The 19311-nt window shown below is 37.4% G+C and overlaps 1 protein-coding gene across 3 annotated transcripts in view; it reads right to left on the reverse strand.

Annotated features, from left to right (window-relative positions):
- The window catches only part of CCDC169 (coiled-coil domain containing 169), a 41018-nt gene that overhangs the window by 17524 nt on the left and 4183 nt on the right, over nt 1–19311 (reverse strand). For all 3 annotated transcript variants that reach the window (XR_008435683.1, XR_008435682.1, XM_053970197.1), the window contains exons 2-6: nt 16931–17013; nt 16372–16482; nt 16235–16275; nt 2898–2996; nt 2650–2703 (exon numbers count right to left, since the gene is read on the reverse strand). Coding sequence is in view for 1 of the 3 variants with exons in the window: in XM_053970197.1 (XP_053826172.1) it covers nt 2650–2703; nt 2898–2996; nt 16235–16275; nt 16372–16482; nt 16931–17013 (388 nt within the window). In the remaining 2 variants the exon portion in view is untranslated. The remainder of the gene's footprint in view (nt 1–2649; nt 2704–2897; nt 2997–16234; nt 16276–16371; nt 16483–16930; nt 17014–19311) is intronic.

The raw sequence follows: 19311 nt of genomic DNA on the forward strand, positions 1-19311 counted from the left end.
GTGCCTCTAGAATGAGTTCTCAAAATTGTATAATTTATTTTAAAACTATAATTTAATACTGACTAGACAAGACAAACTTCAAAAGCACTCAGAAGAAAAAAATATTTTGTAAATACTAAAAAAAAAGCAGAAAAGCACTCTGTAATAAAAAGGTAATTAAAATAAATGTCTGCTCAGAAGCATCTTTGTCTTCTGCTTCTGCCACAGGCTTCAGGAGGGATCCAAACAAAGCAGGAAAAACCTAAAACACCTGGTATTTTTTAATACCTACCTGTAAAAAACTTCCATGCTATGATTTTTTTTCCTTACTGTCAGCTATAAAAAAAATACCAACATAATGAGAGAAAACAAAGGCTTAAAAGAACACTATATCCATATGAGAGTGTCACTAGGATACACTGTTGTCACAGGACAGCAATACCCTGTGGTATATTTACTGTGCAGTATATGAAAATTGTTAGCCTATGGGTAAATCCTTCTAACTCAACAGCAGCCAGTATCACTGTGCAGACTCTTGAACACTGATATTTTAGTACTGTCGAAAGAGTCTGTACTGAATGTATGTCTACTTCTGCCTCTGTTGTTAAAGTGAACTGTTAAAAGAGAAGGCAGATTTTAACATATACAGATTTTAAAATAATATAAAAGCCAAATCAAAGTCATTGCAGAAAAAGACCTGAAGGGAACAGATAAACCACTGATCCTTTTGAAATCAACAGTAAACCACAGAATCATAGAATATCTAAAGTTGGAAGGGACCCATAAAGATCATAAATTCCAACTTCCTGCTCCTTGCAGGACTACCTAAAATTAAAGACTGTCATTCAATTGCTCCTTGAAGTCCTTGAAGACAGGTTTAGTGCTATGACCAATTCCCTGGGGATCATGATCCAGTGACTGACCACCCTTTCAATCAAGACCCTTTTCCTAACCTTCAATCTACGCTTCCCCTGATGCAGCTTCATTCCCTTTCCTCACGTGCTGTCACTGGTCACCACGGAGAGGAGATCAGCACCTGCCCCTCCTCTGCCCCCCTGGAGGAAGGTGTAGTGTGGGGTGAGGTCACTGCTCAGCAATGGGGTCACCCTCAGCCTTCTCTCATCCCAGCTGAACCAACCAAGTGACCCCAGCTGTTTCTCATAAATCTTGCCCTTGAGGCCAGACCACACTGTTCACCCTCCCTGGGACACGCTTGCGTAGTTGGATGCCCTTCTTAGACTGAGGCGCTCAAAACTGCACACAGCAGCTGGGATGTGGGGGTGACTGCCCTGCTCAGATCAGCAATGTACAAGGTAGATGTTTAATCTAAACTACTCACTTATGCTCTGCTTAGAGCTCAGGAGAAGGGACAGAAAAGTCCCTAGGGAAATTAATTTCATCTTGACCTAAAACAGAAGTGATACTTTGCACATGATTCTTTCTTCATAGATTACAGAGGATTCCTCTACAACTACTTTAGAATGGCTATTTGACGTTTAGAGAACTAAAGATAGGAATATTAATCTGAGGATGACTATTTTGCTCTCATATGATACTGAAATCATGAGAGTAAATAATTAATTGCTGAAAATATTATGTACTAACTACCTCGAGTGTTGATGGCAAAATCATAGACCCCAGTGCCTCACTATGCAACATGCCAGTGCATATACCTCAATTCAAATGGTGTCCTAAGCATATTTAAGTGTTTTTACAGGGAGCTGAACATAGGGACTCCTCTTGCTAGCATGTTCAGTAATAAAATCTGCTTTTATTTCCTTTCTTCCTCCAGAAGTTCTCAGTTTCACTGCTAATGTAAAGATATTAACAGTTATAATGAGCATTTCCCAGGCTTTTTCTTGGTTTCATGCTGGAAAGTTCATTTAAGCAATTCTTTTAGATTTCCCAAAGTAGCAATGAACCATGTAAGGGAATCAGTTGCCCACTGTGCAAACACATGCTAATTACAGGTTTTTACTCCAGTTAGCTACAAAAGGGACTCAGTGGCAGCAATTCTTGAATATCATACTAAGGTATTAATTTTACATTATTTAGGAACTTAGAGCTTTTCTAGAATAAGAAGTACTATAAATCTTTACAGATTTCTTTACAGGTTTCTCCAGTTTGTAGTATAAAATTTCATGTATTACATAATTTGCATCAATAAAATTTAACCTGTGATTTCACCAAAACAAGGTATTTTATCCCTGCTTTATAAAGTCAATGGATATATATGTTGCATTTAATTCTGAACTGGTTGGATAGTTTATCTTTAAAAGAAAAAAGGAGATATATAAAAAGGAGGAATTACTACTTAAGGTGGCTGTCACTACTGCTGACATTTTGCTTCTGTTCTGTTCAACTGCATAGCAGTCTTGTGACTAATGGATGGCCAAGCATCAGAAAATTGCTTCAGTTTTCTCAGTTATGGGCACCTTACTATGCTAGGGAACACTGAAACTCTAATCGATACAAAAGCAAAAAAAGTATTTCAAATAAATAAACTGTACAATCTTTCAATTTATGGCTCTTAAAATTTTTCAAAAGCAGCTTTTTTAAGATATTTGGTAGGCAAATGAAGTAATAAAACACCCTGATCTAATGGCATTAAAGATACTGTTGTTATATCAAGAAAGCATTAAAAGTTACTGAGTTACACATGTTTCTTACCTGTAAGATCTCTGAGAGGTACAAGCGCTGCTCATCATTAACTTTGTGGTAAGCCTACAGTTAAAATGAGATATAGGCTATCATTAAGCACAAATTTTCAAATCTGAATCATACAGAAGATTCAGATATACAACAGAGCCTTTTTCCAGTGGCACATTTTTTGGAACTATTCTGTTGTGTGCTCCACACAATCTGTTTGCCATACAACATAACAGCTTTTACAGTCTAGAGGGATAGTGATTACAAACCTTTGCTTCTTGTTCCAGTCTAAGTTCATAGTCCTTTAGCTGGCTCTGGAGACTTTTCTTCTCTTCTTCTAGTTGTTTAAGAACCTCCTTTAAGGAACCCTGTGGTTAGGGTAAATAAAACAGTGTTTTACAATAATTTCCATTCTCTATAAAGATGTCAGCACTATAGTGCTTATTCTTCAAGCATAATGATGTTTGTCATACTGTGCATTTTTTGTTTTCATGGTTCTAGATGGCACACTGCAGAGGCAAAAGCAATTAACCACATGCTACAATTACCAGTTATGCATTACACATTTCCACTGTTTTAAAATGACACAGGTACAGTTTTCCACACTGCTGCTCCTTGGCATCTTAAGCAAAGTCACCTTGTGACGACCAGTCAGAATTGCTCCTTTGTTCTAACCAAAATTCCCTGTGATGGCTCTTCTTTAGCAGGAAGAAGATTTCACATCTTACCAGCACATCCATTTTCAAACTACTTGCTGAGAGAGCTGCTGGGCTAGTTGAAGAGCCATATGGACATCAAAGGCAACTCATACCAATTTGGCTAGAAAGCAATACTTTGTGGAGAGACTGTCTTAGGTGTGCAGCCATCTACATTGTCTACAATAGGAATGATTAATAACAGTAGAGTCCATTTTTGGTTACTGGCACTGGCCAAATCTTTGCTTGTGTAATGGAATTAAAACACACATCCACACTTGGGAGGACCCAAGCAGGTCCTCCTCTACTACTAACACAGGGAACTGCTTTTCACAATCTCATTCATACTTTGACCCATTCCATCCCATAGAGACATTATTATAGAAGTCTCTAACACAGAGTTTGCCCTCCAAATTCAGGAACACTGCATTACAACAAAGAGGAATTTGGGCAAACATGCCAGGAGGCCTGTGTGGATGAACAAGTAGCTCCTGAACAAATTCAAACACACAAAGGAAGCCTAGAGAGGGTAGAAACATAGACTGGTAGCCTGGGAGGAATACAGGGATTGTTTGAACTGTCAGGGACCAGTTTAGGAAAGCTACAGCCCTGACAGAATTAAACAGAGCCAGGGATGTCAAGGGCAACAAGAAAAGCTTCTATAGGTATGTTAGTGATAATAGGAAGTCTAGGGAGAATGTGCATCCTTTCCAGAGAATGGATTGAGAGCGGTCTTTAGAAGGAGGACTTGGGGATGTTGGCAGACGAAAATCTCGGCATGATCTGGCCATGTGGCTTGCAGTCCAGAAAACCAACAGTTTCCTGGGCTGCATCAGAAGTGTGGCAAACAGGCTGAGGGAAGTGATTGCCCTCCTCTGCTCTGCTCTCTTGAGACCCCACCTGGAGTACTGCACCCAACTCTGGGAACAAAAATCACAGGGCTGGAGCACCTCTCCTCTGAAGATAGGCTGAAACAGCTGGGGTTGTTCAGCCTGGACAAGAGAAGGCTCTGGGGAGACATTACAGCATCTTCTAGTACCTGAAGAGGGCCTACAAGAGAACTGGAGAGGGACTTTTTACAAAGGTATGTAGCGACAGGACAAGGGGTAATGGCTTTAAACTGCAAGAGAACAGGTTTAGATTAGATATTAGGAAGAATTTTTTTCCTGTGAGGCACAGGTACAGGTTGCCCAGAGAAGTTGTTTATGCCCCATCCCTGGAGGTCTTTGGGGTTGGATGGGACTCTGAGCAAGACAATCTAGTGTAAGCTGTCCCTCTCCATGGCAGGAGGTTGGAACTAAATGGTCTTTAAGGTCCCTTCCAACCAAAACCATTCCATGATTCTATTATGATTCAAGGTCAGTCAAGTTTGTTCTTGTACTTAAATGACTGTTCTTCCTCCTCCCTGCTGTTTGTGCCCAGCGTGTATAAACTGAAGACATGAGCATCTTTTTTCTGCATTCATTTTACTAGAATGATTAAGCTGAACTTGCAGAAATTATCTTTCACGCACCAGGCTGTCTTTTCATAGTAATCCCTTTGTGCCCCAGGCCGGAGCTCAACCTTCTTATGGCTAGAGAACAGAACTGGCCTACAGTATGCAGTACTCCAAAAGCCATCTCACTGCCTTGAACAATCAGTGATACTTCTTTACCGATATAAATTTTAGGATTGCATTTTCCTTTTGCACAGCTGCACAATAATGGCTCACAGTCAACAAGGCATCAGCTAGAATACCCAGATGCTCCCCTGCAGTTGTATCAGTTCTCTCATAACATAATTTCTTTACCCTTTTATAAATCCTTTGGTCTACACTATTAAATTTTACTCACATTTTTAATAAACTACTCTTCACTGTCTTTCTTTTTCTAAACCACATCCAAATCCCAATTATATTATATAATTGGTTTCAGGAGAGAGATATCACAATCTAATTCTACTGTGTGTATCAAGGTCATGCATTAAATATTAAGGTTCATCTTAAACCTGGTCCTGGAAGACCTCAGCTTGTACTCTCCCAGCAGACTCCTTCACTAATCACTGCTATCATGTTCCATTTGCCAGCTCTTTACTCCTCTAACAAATATATTCATTTTCATTTTCTCCAAATTAATCAGTCACTTCCCATGTGACATGATATCTTTATCAGAGGTCACAGTGAACAAGATGACTATATTTATTGTGACAACATATGTATTGTTTTATCACAGAATGTCAACAAGTTTACCCACCATGAGCCCCTTTTAATATATCCATATTTCAATTTCATTTTGCAACAACTATTTGTCTCTTTATCTCTACAATGAAAAAAGGGGTTTTCTCCAGTGCACAAAATGTGCACATTTATTAGAACCACTTGCTATCATATCAGTGATGTGACAAACCAGTTCTTTCAGAATCCTGAGATATGGATTACCCATTTCCCTCATTTTAAGCATATTCAGCTCTTTGAGTTTTCCTTAGGATTTAGTTATTGTCATTTCTTCTTCCAAGCACTTGCTGACATTAGCTAGTTTTTCCTTTCTCCTGCATTTTATTGTTTCTGCCTTTACTTAAAACTTAGGCAATATATACATGTTTAGTTTTAAGTGAATGAATTCATGATCACTTAATCCGACAGGTTTTTTGACTGGATTTTCTGCAATGTTCTTGTAGATCTTAAAAATCTAAAATAGCATTGTGTCCCATAGACAATAATTTTATCTATTATTTTCTGATAAAATGTGTTAATTATCCATTGACTTTTGTGCCCCATCATTATTAGCACTTGGTTTTTAGTCTTTATTTACAAGTCTAACATACAATACAACTTCTGTGAGTAGTCTAATAATATTATATCCAAATTCATCCATCCAAATAATATATTTATATGTATATTTGACTGGATTCAGTCTGAGGTGAGGGTATCTACATTTGAATGTCCAAATGTGAGCTGAACTCCTACTAAGAGTCAGAGTGAAGATAATCAATGATGTGCAGTGATTCATTCAGCTAAGCAGCTAAAGAGCTCAGCTCAGTTCCATCTGAGTTCTTTCAGAGAGTCCAAGACATTCATGTGTGGCAGATATGACACATGGCTTACACAAGACACATCCTTCTGGAGCAGTAACAGGCTACTGTGCACTGAAACATCTTCAAGACTCATTGCTTACCAATTATTTCACTGAAGATGCCAACCAAATAAATCTAGATACAAATCTCTTTACTCAGCTGACTGTATTAATAAGACCTAACTGCCTATAGTAGGAATTGAAAGACCTAACAAAGAGGTAGACAGCTAAATATAAAAAAGTAAATATTTGTGTCATAATATTTAAGAGAATCGTATTATTCAATGTACATTTCAATATTATTTCCCAGTACTATTGTGACTAAACTTTGTTTTCCAATCCATCCTCAAGATTAATTCATCCCAAGAGCTGATGAAGAAAGAATCAACAACAATATTGTCAAAGTCTCTCACATCTGCTACATACCACATCTATCTCTGTTTTTTTCTTTCCTGGCAAGTGTGTACCTTTAATACTTGTTATCCCTTCATGGTTCTGCTATCAATGCTATTACATTCCTGGTCATTCAGGTTCTTCCATTTGTTTGCTCAGGTCTCCTGTGTAAAATAAGTATCTGTTTTAGATTTTTTTTTTTTTCTAACACAAGCACCTCCTTAGTCATAATAGATGAATCCCTTCCTTTCTATGCTGATTACTTGACCACTCCCTTACTAATCAGTTATTTCTTCTCATGACCTTAATGCTTTGCTAGGCCTTTGTTTACCAGATTTTCCTGGTAAACACTGAAACAAGATAAAAATTCTCCAAATATTTTTCCCTTCTTTTTTCCATGGGAATTTAAAAATTTTTCCCTATTTATCATGCTAGTCTCAGATCCAGAAGGCCAGTATCCATATATGGTTTGCTTCTCAGAGAGTTTATTAATGCTTGCTGCTGGTAAAAAAATTACATCTGCCTGTTTTAAGTCTACAGTCTTTTCTAGCATCTGAAGATTAATGCAACTTTTATTCTTTTGCATAATTTTCTACATAACATGTTACTTATCTGGCTCCAAATTTTATTTTTAATTTTAAAAATTCTGAGTTTTATGAAGATTTCCATAGAGATAATTTCTGTTAAAATCAAGACTTTGCAGGAGCATGGTGAAAGGCACGGTACTTTTAGAACATGTTGCAAGAGAGAATAACCCCTCCCAATGTTCAAAAGGAAAAAAAGAGATACAGAAAGAGCTGTATGTTTGAGGAGTATTTTGTCCCTGATTGAACCATTATTAACTTTAATCTGTTACAACAGGCATACTGGAGATATTAAAAGAATTGAGGAGTAGTTGAAGTTTTTTTTCCTAATTAAAGCAGAAGTACCTTGGATGCAGATAAAATCTTTGTCCAAACACAGAAGGCTCCTACAGTCAATTCAGGCAATGTTGGCCAATTCAAGGAGAAAAAGTAAGCTGCAGATTAAAGAGAAGATTTGGCTTAATTCCACTAGGGTCATGTGCTATTTCATTTCAACATCAGTGTCTCTACAGAATTAAACACGACAGAGAAGACTTCAGCACAGTTGAACTAGGAAACTAAATCTTTTTGCCTTCTTGACCTCAGTGCACATTAAAGATTATACCTACGTGACAGCATATTTTGTACAAAATCTTTTGTACCATCTATCACCACAGTAAGCTCAAATACAGTAAATACAAAAATTCATGCTGCTCTCCAGATTTGTTCTGTGTAAATCCACAACACACTATTTCTTTCTTTACTAGATTGTCCACCATTGTTATATAAGACAGAAGACTTGTGTTGCAGCTGTTGCTGCAACAATTTGGTATCTCCTCAGTGATGGTACTCATCTAATTTCTTTGAGTTCTTTCACTTACAAAGTAGACTACTTTTAGATCTTTTTTTCATTAGTCCTTTCAGAAGCACTGTCTATTTTTTGCTGCCAATGCAGCTGGTCCACTGCAGATGCCTGGGCATTCAGTCAGCTCTGGAGCAAGGATGTTATCCAAATGCAAGCAAACAAACTGTGCACTACACTGCTTTTGATGAGCAAGCAGACGGAAATGGGTTGATAATGTGACTAAAAGTACACAGTTACCTCATAAATTGTAATAAACCTACCTCATAAATTGTAATAAACCCATGATTACAAATCCCTTGTGAAATAAAAAATCTATAAAATACTCTAAATTTACATATTGGGAAGTGAAGCCCAAAATCAAAGTAGGACTGGAGTTGCAATTGCACTTCAGGCAGAATTTAACATCTTAGTGCTAACAAAGCAGTCTATGCAATGTCTTACATTCTTCACATCTGCTTTTGCAAAATAACAGGGAGGCATCTGAGCTGTTGCTGTTGTGATTGCCCATAAGACCAAGCTGAACTGAGCTGCCTGGTTTGCTGCTGAAAGCCTTCATGGAGTCTCAATACAAAGCTTTCCAGTGGTCATCCCTCTAACAGGGTACAACCTGGCAAGGATGCTCAACACATATTACCTGGGGAAGAAAGCCTCTTCTATCTAACAGCCTAAGATTTAACCCAGAAATAAAGTAGTTGAGTTACATTTTAGTCCTCTGCTTCCCCAAGAGCTTGAATTCTCATATCTCATAGCCTGAGAATGCCCTTGCCACCATCATACTTAACTAGTGCTGACACAGTTTTTGAAGCCAGGCTGTCAATGAGTCAGAAATACAAATATTTGCATGGAGGAAGATGGAAAAAGTGAGAAAGGCTGAAAGGTCATGTCTATTTCTGGAGCGAAGGCAGGATTTCAGGCACACTTCTTGGGCTTTTCTTACTGACTTCCTATTGGTTTTCCATCTCTAATATGCAATCTGTTTGCATCCTAATCTAGCTGCCTTTCTGACAGCTAATACCTATGAAATTTACTCAGCTAGCCCAGCCCGAGAACTTATATTTCTGCATCCATGAACCAAATTGATGACACAGAGCTCAGTATGGCAGTAGTGAAGTTCTTGTGGAAATCTCATGACACAGATGTTCCTACTCAACTAAAAGACCTCTCCAAGTCCCCAAACACTATAGGATGCAATTTCAAAACCAGACACTAAGAAACTTTAAAGGATAAAACTTCAGAGAGGTTCTAGAGGTCTACTTTAGCCAGGACTGATTGTAACTTATCTCCCACTCCTACTTTCAAGGCGGTTATTGGGGAACTAGCAGAATCCTTGTTTAGCTGAAGGTTTTAGCTCCTGTACATCAATACAAATCAAGAAGTAAGAAACAACAGCATATCAGCTCAGCCAAATCATTAAGAGCTGGATTTGCCTTTCCTGAATTCTGTGGGAAGCATGCAGAAAGAAACCTCACCAAAACAGATTCAATTCTCTATGATCATGGTTGTATAATCAGCTTACTACTTCATACTGTAAAACAACACAAAAGTCACAGAAAACAGAACTTAAGGCATTAAGGCAGTAACACCGACTTGTAGCAGAGTTCTTACATCATGAAAAAGACTGAAAACAAAGCAAGGACCAATGACAGCTCAAGAGAACCAGAAGGAGCTTCCCAGCCATGCAAATTTCCCCCAGAATGAAAAATTGTCTACAAAACTCCAGGATGAACCAGTATGATAAGTTCCAGAAAACCTTTATAGAAGTAGTTTAACTGAATCCTGATCTTTTTTTAAAGATAGATTCATTACAGGTTCTTCTACTAAAACTTGAATAGTGTATTGTATGCCTGAAAAGAAGACATAAGCTGACTAAGGCATTTAACCTGAATTTAAGATCCTTAGTTTTCAATACATCATCCATGTCAAACCATCTGAGCAAGCTGGCAAAAAGCTAAAAGACACACTGAGATTTTAAATGAATACTTCCTTTACATAACAGAGTGCTTTTGTGGTGCTTAGCATGATTCACTCTTAGAGCAAAAACACATTAATCTTGTGTCCAGCAATGACGAAGCCCAGAGTTTTGCAAAGGGAACACCCATTCTCCAGTTCCTTTTTTCCCACCATTTTCTTTTCATTTGACTGAAGTTACACATTTGGCTTAATATTGCAAGAAAATGAAATTATTCAGAAAGATACTGCAAGTGAATTTTAAGGCCACCTACACAAGTTGCTCTCATTCTGGATTTTTCCTTGCCCTGCTCTCAGTGGCAACAGAGGTGACAATTTCTAACAATCATTTCACAACAGACAAGGTGCCAAATCCATGGCATTATCAAGCAGCTCAAACCTGTTTTCATCAGAGCCCTGCTCATGCAGACTAATGATCCTTATGGCAATTTGCTTCCTCTTTAATTTTTCTCCAAGATTTAGAAGGAATATATCTGTCAGTTTTGCTAAAAAAAAAGCAACACAAGAAGCCTTTTGCAACCCAAACTACTTGACGTTTTTAATTAAATTAAGTTTTGTTTAGAAAAGAAGCTCCCCTCCCTCCAACACGAGGAGGTGCCATTCATCAGGTGACTTAAATGAATCCTTTAACATATCATTTTAAACTCATTAGTAGCAAAACCAAATAATACATCTTTAGTTTTACTAAAATGGAAATTAATTTTAGATTGGTATCAATAAGTTCACGAGTCATACATCGCATAAAAAAATATACTTCAATATTATTTAGCATAGCATATTTCTCCATGCAACATGCACTTGGATCCTGTAAAAGTGTCAGCACAGGTGAGGAAAGGCTTCCTGCACTTGCCTAAATGCCAAGTGCCCCCTTGTGGTCAGCATCATCCTTAAATTCCAAACCAGACCTGGAGTGGAACTTGCTTTAATGAGCTGTACTAGTGCACAGGGGTGGGATTCTCACTCCCTAAATCCTTATTTCAGTGGTCTCCACACAATGCTTACAGGGGTTTTGCGCTGACTTGTGCAGGGGAAGTTAAAATGGAGACCTCCAGCGCTGTGGTCCAGATTGATAGAACAAGGAACTAAGGAATTCTTGAGAACAGACAAATAGGTATGTCACTTGACTCCAAGATTTTTCTCTGATTGTTTTCTTTGAAACACAAAGTGTATTCTGCCTCTGGGCACACCACAAAGTGATTTAAGTAAAACAGTCTCTGGTTTGAGCAAGGCCACCAGGAGGAACAACTAATGCCAACTTGACAAGGAAAAATAAAAAGGTCTCTTGGAGGTATTTGAAGTATTTATTTGAGGTCAAATGAAAGGAGTAGGAAGGGGAAGTCTGTGAGGAGGCAGGGTAACAACTTAGGACAGAGACAGAGACAGAGACAGAGACAGAGACAGAACTTTCTCCAAAATACTTCCAAGTTTCATGAAAAGCTAGGATACCAGATTTCTTCTTTCCATAGAGCCACTGGATTAACCCAGGAAGAGCAAAGGTTCATTTAAGAGTCACTTGCTAGGAGAATTGTCAACATTTCCTATGACATTATAAGTGCTGATGTTCCCTATAGGCAGTTATCAATGCCTACTGAAATACAAAGTCTTCACTGCATGCTTTCACAAACCCAAGATTCCCTTCCTGTCATACTGCAATCACGTATGTCTCCACTGTGACAATGCCACACATTCTGCTTATAGTTTAAAACTGACAGCAAAAACTCTGAGGTGGTTGTGTGAGGCTATCAGTTCTGTGGTCACTGTCCTTATAGAAAGGCAGCTTTGCAAAGCAAGTATCTGGCCCTTAATGTCAGAATTTTCTCCTCTGTTGTGCTGGACATTGCAAAGAAATGGTGATTTATCACAGAAGCCCTGGTTCCTGGGTTAATCTTAACCAGAGCGTTGCTAAGGCAATGTTATCAAGAGTGTGCTCTTCTGAACTGATTTCACAGTGTGCTTTTCAGTATTTGCATACTAAAGCTGCTATCTAGGGATTCGTTCTTGCAGAAATAGTAAGAGAGAAAGGAATAGTTTTCTTTCTGCTTATATGGGAAATTATGCTTAGCAGAGAACATGTATTTTACCAAAACTCATTTTATGAAAAAATGCAAACAAATGAAAGCAGCATGTTTAAAAGACCCAAGTAAAATTCACATCTTGTTATACTTTAGAGAGAATGCATTCCTTCTGTAATTATTTCTGAAGTCCTGTATGACATTTGTATTTTTCATTGGGACATAAAGGAAATTACTGACTAAACAGTTTTCACTGTTGGAACTCCCTTGTGCTTGTCACTGTTATTTTTAATCTGCCCTCAGTATAAAAAAAAATAGTTTCTAGACCCTAGCAGTAAGAATTTCTGTGTTCAAGGTATTGGTTCTGCATTTATTGCTATGGGATATCTACATAATTTTTCTGAATCAAAAAAAAAAAGGATTATCTCATATCAATATAAGGACTTCAGAATAATAACTGTATATATAAATGGTGTAGGGGTGTTTTTAATAGAAAGAAATTATTCTTCAGTTCAATTCTAATTCTAAAGCAAAAATAGTGCAAGCCATCTGCAACAATTACTGCAATTTTTCAACACAGAAAATCTCTGCTTCCTTGCTCATCACTCCAGAATTTGCATTTGTATTCTTCTCTTTCATTCAGGTTTTTATAGCTTGCTGACTGGCAGGTCCCTGATGACTAATATATATTTTATTTTTTTTTGCCTGTAGTGCTTGATATTAAGAAAATATTTTATGCTACCTATATCTAAATAGGTTGAATTAATCTATAGAGATGTTTTTCTCCCTCTATTGACTATAGCAGGACCTTAAATAACTAGCTTGAGCAAGCTGAATCCCTTTAGCATCTTTGAGATAACTCCTCTGTTAAATACCGCTGAAATTGTTTAGTAAATTAAGAATTGTTAGAGATCCTTCTAATAACCCTAATTATAATTCTAAGTTTCTTGGAAAGACAGGTTATAAATACTTGAAGATAATATTTAATTTTCTAAATACGTTGCTCAGAACAAAATCTACTGAAAATCTACTGTCTACTGTTGCCACATTGTAGGAATTGTATCACCTTGCTGAAAGAACCACTTTTCAGTCTTTCCATAGGGCTTCACACAATCACAGAATCAACTTTTTTGGGATCATCAAGTCCAAGCATGAACCCAGCAGTGCCAAGTCTACCACTAGTCCATGTTGCCAAGCACCACAATACTTGTCTTTTAAATACCTGCAGAGATGATGACTCAACCACTTCCCTGGGCAGCCTGTTCCAGTGTTTGACAAGCCTTTCAGTGAAGAAATCTTTCCTATGCAGTACATTTACGAAGTATATTTTCATATAGAAATATATTTCCTCTTCTTATGCAACTGCAAGTTGAAAGCTGAATATCACAGTGTACTTTTGATTTTACAGACACACATGCGGCGCTTTATATACCCACTCTCAGCATTTTCACTTTGAGCAAATGTATATAGATGACTGGCTGAAAACTCTTTGTTTTTCTACCACTCACATCTGCTCTTTATTCTCACCTGTGAAGAAGCTAAATATTCTCCCCTAATCCCCCGAACAACTCTTAAAAACCCCAAAAGAATTTTAACAAACCTAAATGCTTGAACACCACAAAAAATTATCTGTGTATTTTTACCAACGTTTTATCCTCTAAAATTTTATATATATAAAGCAAAGCAGCTCTTTATTCTGTCCAAGAGTATCTGTCAATAAACACTTACTTTTCTAATGGCTACAGCTAAAAAAAAAAACCAAAAAAAAAAAAAAAAAAAAACCAGCAAAGCCCACATAATACCTTAATATTTTTCTGCTCTTTCCATCTCCCAAAATCAAAACAAGAAAAGAATTAAACATTTCATTAAATTCTTAAAGCACTTCCCTGTCTGATTAGCAAACAGGAGGATTTATTAACTCTAAGGTGGAAGAATAAAGTACGGACTTGAAACTGCATGGCCTAGCACATGGGCTCCAGACTTTCCCAGGCTTCACTAAGTGAGCCTAGGACTCCTCAAGCTCTCTTCTAGACTCCCTCTGGCAGGATGAACCTTTCAGTCGGGCTGGCATTCTTCCCTTTATGGGAACAGTAATCAAACCTCCCAGAACCACGGCTCATTGGTGAGCAGGCAGTGTAGTGCATAGCAGGGATTAGAAATGTACATAGCAGGGATTAGAAAGGAGATTATCTTGCTGGTAATGCCTCCTGGAGTGCCTGGCAAGGTGTAATTGGACTGGTTAGGAGAGTACTGGCAATTGGATGGAAATAAATACTTGTGATAATGTAACTATGCACACCAGTCTGTGCTTTACAGACTGACAGGAATATCATCCAAACCAGACTCTGCTGTAAATTTTCTAGATCAGAGTTCTGTCTTTGAGACTTTTCTTTGAACATAATCACAGCTGTATTTTCAGATGAACACAGTTAAACAGGAAAGTGGGATGAGGAAGATTTTGTTCTCTTTTTAATTGGCTGCTAAAGAAAAAAATCTTGCCTATCTACAAAACACCATGGTCTCTAGGACAATACTAAAACTGGCAAAAATGTTGCCTGTTTGAAAGCCATGGATCAGATCAGAAAAAGCAGTTAATTATTCACACCCTGCTTACAGCAGATAATTATCCTTCCCACTAACAGAGCACGCAGCCTCCTCTCGGGTCACTGAAGTCCCAACAATCTTCAGATTCTGAAGCACCAAAAAAGTCATTTGGTAGCACTTCTGTAAGTATAAGCAACAGGAATAAAAATCACACCAGCCATGCTTCATAATATTCATTATCACAACGTGTTACAAGGCATTATCATATCTTTATCTACCTTCCCTATTTCCAAAAGTGGGTAAGAAGCAGAAAAGTTGTCAAATATTTCAGCAGATGACAAGCTAATGAAAAAGCAGTTCTGAATCTACAGTGATTTTTTTTTTACTTCATTTACTACCTTAGAAGACAAAATCGCCATAATATTTGCTGGGATTTTTTCCTTGGCATTTTCTCCTCGAGATTGCAGTAAAAATATTTTAAGCTATGTTGAAATAAAGGACATAAAGTATGAGTGCATTAAAGAATAAAATTTAAAAAATGAAAACAGATACTTCCTTCAGTGATGCAAAAATTTACTGTAAAATGAAGACTTTTCCTGTGACTATATTATGCAAAATGTTACTCCAACTATTCATCTAGGTTATCACAGTTGATACAAAACTGGGATTATTGATTGATACAACAGAGGATTGTGTTGCCATGCAGAGGGGCCTCAAGAAGCTGTAGAAACAGGCTGAGAGGAATCATGTGGAGTGTAAATGCAGTCCTGCCCCTGGGGGAGAAATAATCCAAGGCACCAGTATATGCTAGAGCTGACTGGCTGGGAAGCAGGCTGGGAGACGATGACTTTGAGGTCCTGGTGAGTAAGGTGACCCCATGAAATCAATGCACTCTTGCTGCAAGGGTGGCCTGTGGTTCCTGGGCTGCATTAGGAAGATGTTGCCAGCAGGTCAAGGGAGGTAACCCGACCCTTACCCTTAGCACTTGTGAGATGCAGCAGCAGTGCTGGGTCCAGCTCTTGACTCTTCAGTACAAGAATGATACGGATCTCTTGGAACAAGTCCAACATCCAACGCGGGGTTATGAAGATGACTAAGAGACCAGAGCACCTGATGAACGAGGAAAGGCTGAGAGATCTGCAACTGTTCAGCACAGGGGTTCTTATCAATGTGTATAAATTTGTGATGGGAAGGAATGAAGAAGAGGCAGCCAGGCGCTTCTCAACAGTGCCCAGTGATAGGATAAGAAGACTGAAACAGCTGGAATTCCATCTGGTCACAACCGAAGACATTTTTTACTGTGAGAGTGGTACATAAGGATTCCTACATAAGGATTTTACTCAATATTTTATAATCAATTGCATATATGAAACAATAAAAACATAAGCAGAAGTGATTGTTTTTCTTCTAGACTAGGCTGCTGCTATTTTTTTTGTCATGAAAAAACAAAGACTATATGAGTTTTCCAACTAGACTGTGATTTGTTGTTAAGCCAACTAAATGTCACAGTACTTACCATAGGCATTTTATCAAAGGTGCGAACAAGGGACAGTTTATCTACAAATAAGCAGAAAATTGTGACCTGTTGATATCATTTCAACATCTCTAATCATCACTAATTCTATTGAAAAAGTTATGAATATCCATTTCTACCTGCTGGATTTCCATGAATAAGCTCCACCTTATCTCGAAGAATATTGATTTGCCTTTCCAGCTGTTTGTTCAATTCTACTTGTGTCTCATATCTGGTTTTCCATTCATTATCTTAAAGAACAAATAGAGAATTATTATATTTCCCAGATTAGTTCATGTCATTTTAAGCAAAATCATTTTTTAAAACTGTTCCTTTTAACTAACTGGAGACTGAGAAAGCCTTCACTTAGTAATCCTCATAATAAGCATCTTTGCATATAAAAGAGCTTGAAAATATAAATCAAGGGAAATTTTCACTAAGCTTACTGTGGTCAGAATATTAACCAACTCTGTGAATTTATATTATTCATTGTTTCATTAACAATTAACCAAAAAAAGCTAGCATGGCCACATGCAGTATTTCTTAATTTCACATCTGAAGCACAACAGTTGTAACAGTCATGTTTGAAAACAAAAATTTAAATTTCTAAATAAAAATTTGAGCCCTGTAAGTCCTTCCTAAAATAATTATTTATCTGTGTTTCCTAATCAATTAGAAAGACTATTGTAATTCACTTACCTTCATTTTCAACACTGTTAAGACTTTTTTCCAGTTCTGTTACAGTGTTTCTCAGTTCAAATATTGAGCTTTCAAGCATCTGCCTGTGGTATTAAAAGAAGTCATTAAATTGTTACACGAGCCAATAAATGGCTCTTGTACTTGTCCTATTATTGAAATCAGAAAAAAAAATAGATCAAATATATTTTCAGAAGATTGATTCAGAAGATTCATATCTATTGGTTATTTCTCTGTAGTTACATTATCTTGTCCATTCTTAAATGTATTGAAAAATGGTTACTACAGTGCCTTTAAGACAATGAAGCATTTCTACTTTGTGAATAAAACTACTCCCAAAAACCCAAAAATATAATAATTTTCTACTCATCCATCAGAATTTAAAAAAATGTAGAGGGGACATTGACCCTAGTTTTTAATCTAAAAGAAGATACCAAATGAGCATGTTTTTTAAAACAAGAATACGCCTGAGAGATGTGCTATTTGAAATTCTGAATTAGTTCTTCATTTTGACTTACTTCTCAATGATTAATAGTCATTTCCTAAATTGCACCCATATAAAATCCAATCAAAACAAATGATGTTTTATGACTATCAGAAAAGAAAGTGAGTAATTAAAGTAAGATGAGTGTTAAAAAAAATACAGGCTCTCAAGCCACCATTTTTTAGGAAAATATATTTTTGCCCATCCTGTGTACTGGTCAGCCAGAAAGCTGAAAGGTATGATGAAAACCAGGCTCTTTCTGCCTTGGAAGGTATGATCAGAAGCAGAAGGTAGCAGGGGACTTTGACAAGAGCACAACCCACCTGGCACGCTTCAGACAAGGAGCTGGGCAACTCTTATCCTTCAAAGTGGGCAGATGGTAGTTTAATGTCTTAAAATGAACCCTATGATCTTGATCACATCAAGAGGACATTACTGATAAGTTATTGACCATATTCATGCTAACAGTCTGGTTCTCTGAGGAAATGTCTATGGAGAAATGCTCCTGCCTGTGAGGTCTCAGGAAGTCAGACCACACCAGGATAGGTGCAAGCAAAAAACACAATGCATGAAAATGCAGAGGCAGTTTGTGGTTTTGTCCTTTAAAGCTAAGTTTGGAAGGCAAACATTTCAAAAAAACAGTCCGTGGTTCTTGGGTACCTCAATTTTTTAGTGCCCAAATTAAGATATTCCAAAAGAAGAACTGAGAACATAAACTCTACAAAGAAGGCCCTTTGGGAAATGCTTTACAATACCAATATGATGACTAGTGTATTTGAAACCTTAGCCTAGTTCATAAAGACATGCAAGAGAGAAAATTATTAGGCTGTAATATTTGGGGGGGGGGGGACACGTGTTTAAAGGAGAGTTTCCATTGTCAACACAGATATTCATTTTCTGAATATGTCCATGAGAAATGCTCTTCAAGAAATAATTATCTAACCTCTGAGAAATCAAAGCTCTGATGACAGATTGATTACTGAGGAATTGCATCACCTCTTGCACTCCTTGTGCTCACATTCAGTTGGTGACACTTTTTCATAGCTTGGAGATTTCAACTACAAGCTGCAGAAGTCCACCAACTGCTCATAGGGAGTTGAATAGGTAAGCTTGGAATAAGGAGGGCTGAAGAGTTGAAATCGCAAAGAAATATAAAGAAGAGTAATTTAAGGTAAGCCAAGTTTGTTTTCAATAAAAGAGACACACTGGAGAACAGTAGGATAGACATCTTGAATGGCAGGGGAGAGGTGGGGCCTCCAAGTCCCACTTCATTGCTCTTTTTGTCTTTGCCAACATTAAATTAGGACAGGGGGCACATTGGCAAAAAAATAATGACAGTACTGGTAACTTGCTAGAGACAAAAAGGGTCAGGTGAAACCCAGCCAAAGATAGCCTTGAAGCATGACTCAAAAAGCTTTAGATGTAGGAAAACCAAAGGAAATCTGATTGCTGTTGCCTGTTTTCTCTCACTCCAAATAAAAGAGGCAGATGGCTAGGAAGAAGAAAGACAAAATCTTACTATACTGCTGCTATCAGTTCAACACAAATAGATAAGGTTTCTGCAAAGCAGATTTCTATTAACTTCTCAGAGCTTGGAAAAGAGGAAATTATGATAACAGTGAGTGCTAAAATGGGATTTTTTAAAGGAAATAACACTGAAAATTAAAAACAGTCAAAGCTGTAACCAGAGCTGAGCTGTATCAAAATGAAATTGGTTTTGTTTTCAAAGAAATCTTAACTAAGTGTTCAGCTGCAGAGGGAAAACACAGGAAGAATAAGCTTTTTAAATACAGTGTTTCCAGTTATCAATTTCTGTTACCATTCCAAGACTATACACAAAATTTCTTTCATTAGATTTTATTATTCTTTCTGCACCATTAACAAAACTAGAAGCCAAATT

Source organism: Vidua macroura, chromosome 2 (assembly GCF_024509145.1).
Source record: "Vidua macroura isolate BioBank_ID:100142 chromosome 2, ASM2450914v1, whole genome shotgun sequence".
Classification (NCBI taxonomy): Eukaryota; Metazoa; Chordata; class Aves; order Passeriformes; family Viduidae; genus Vidua; species Vidua macroura.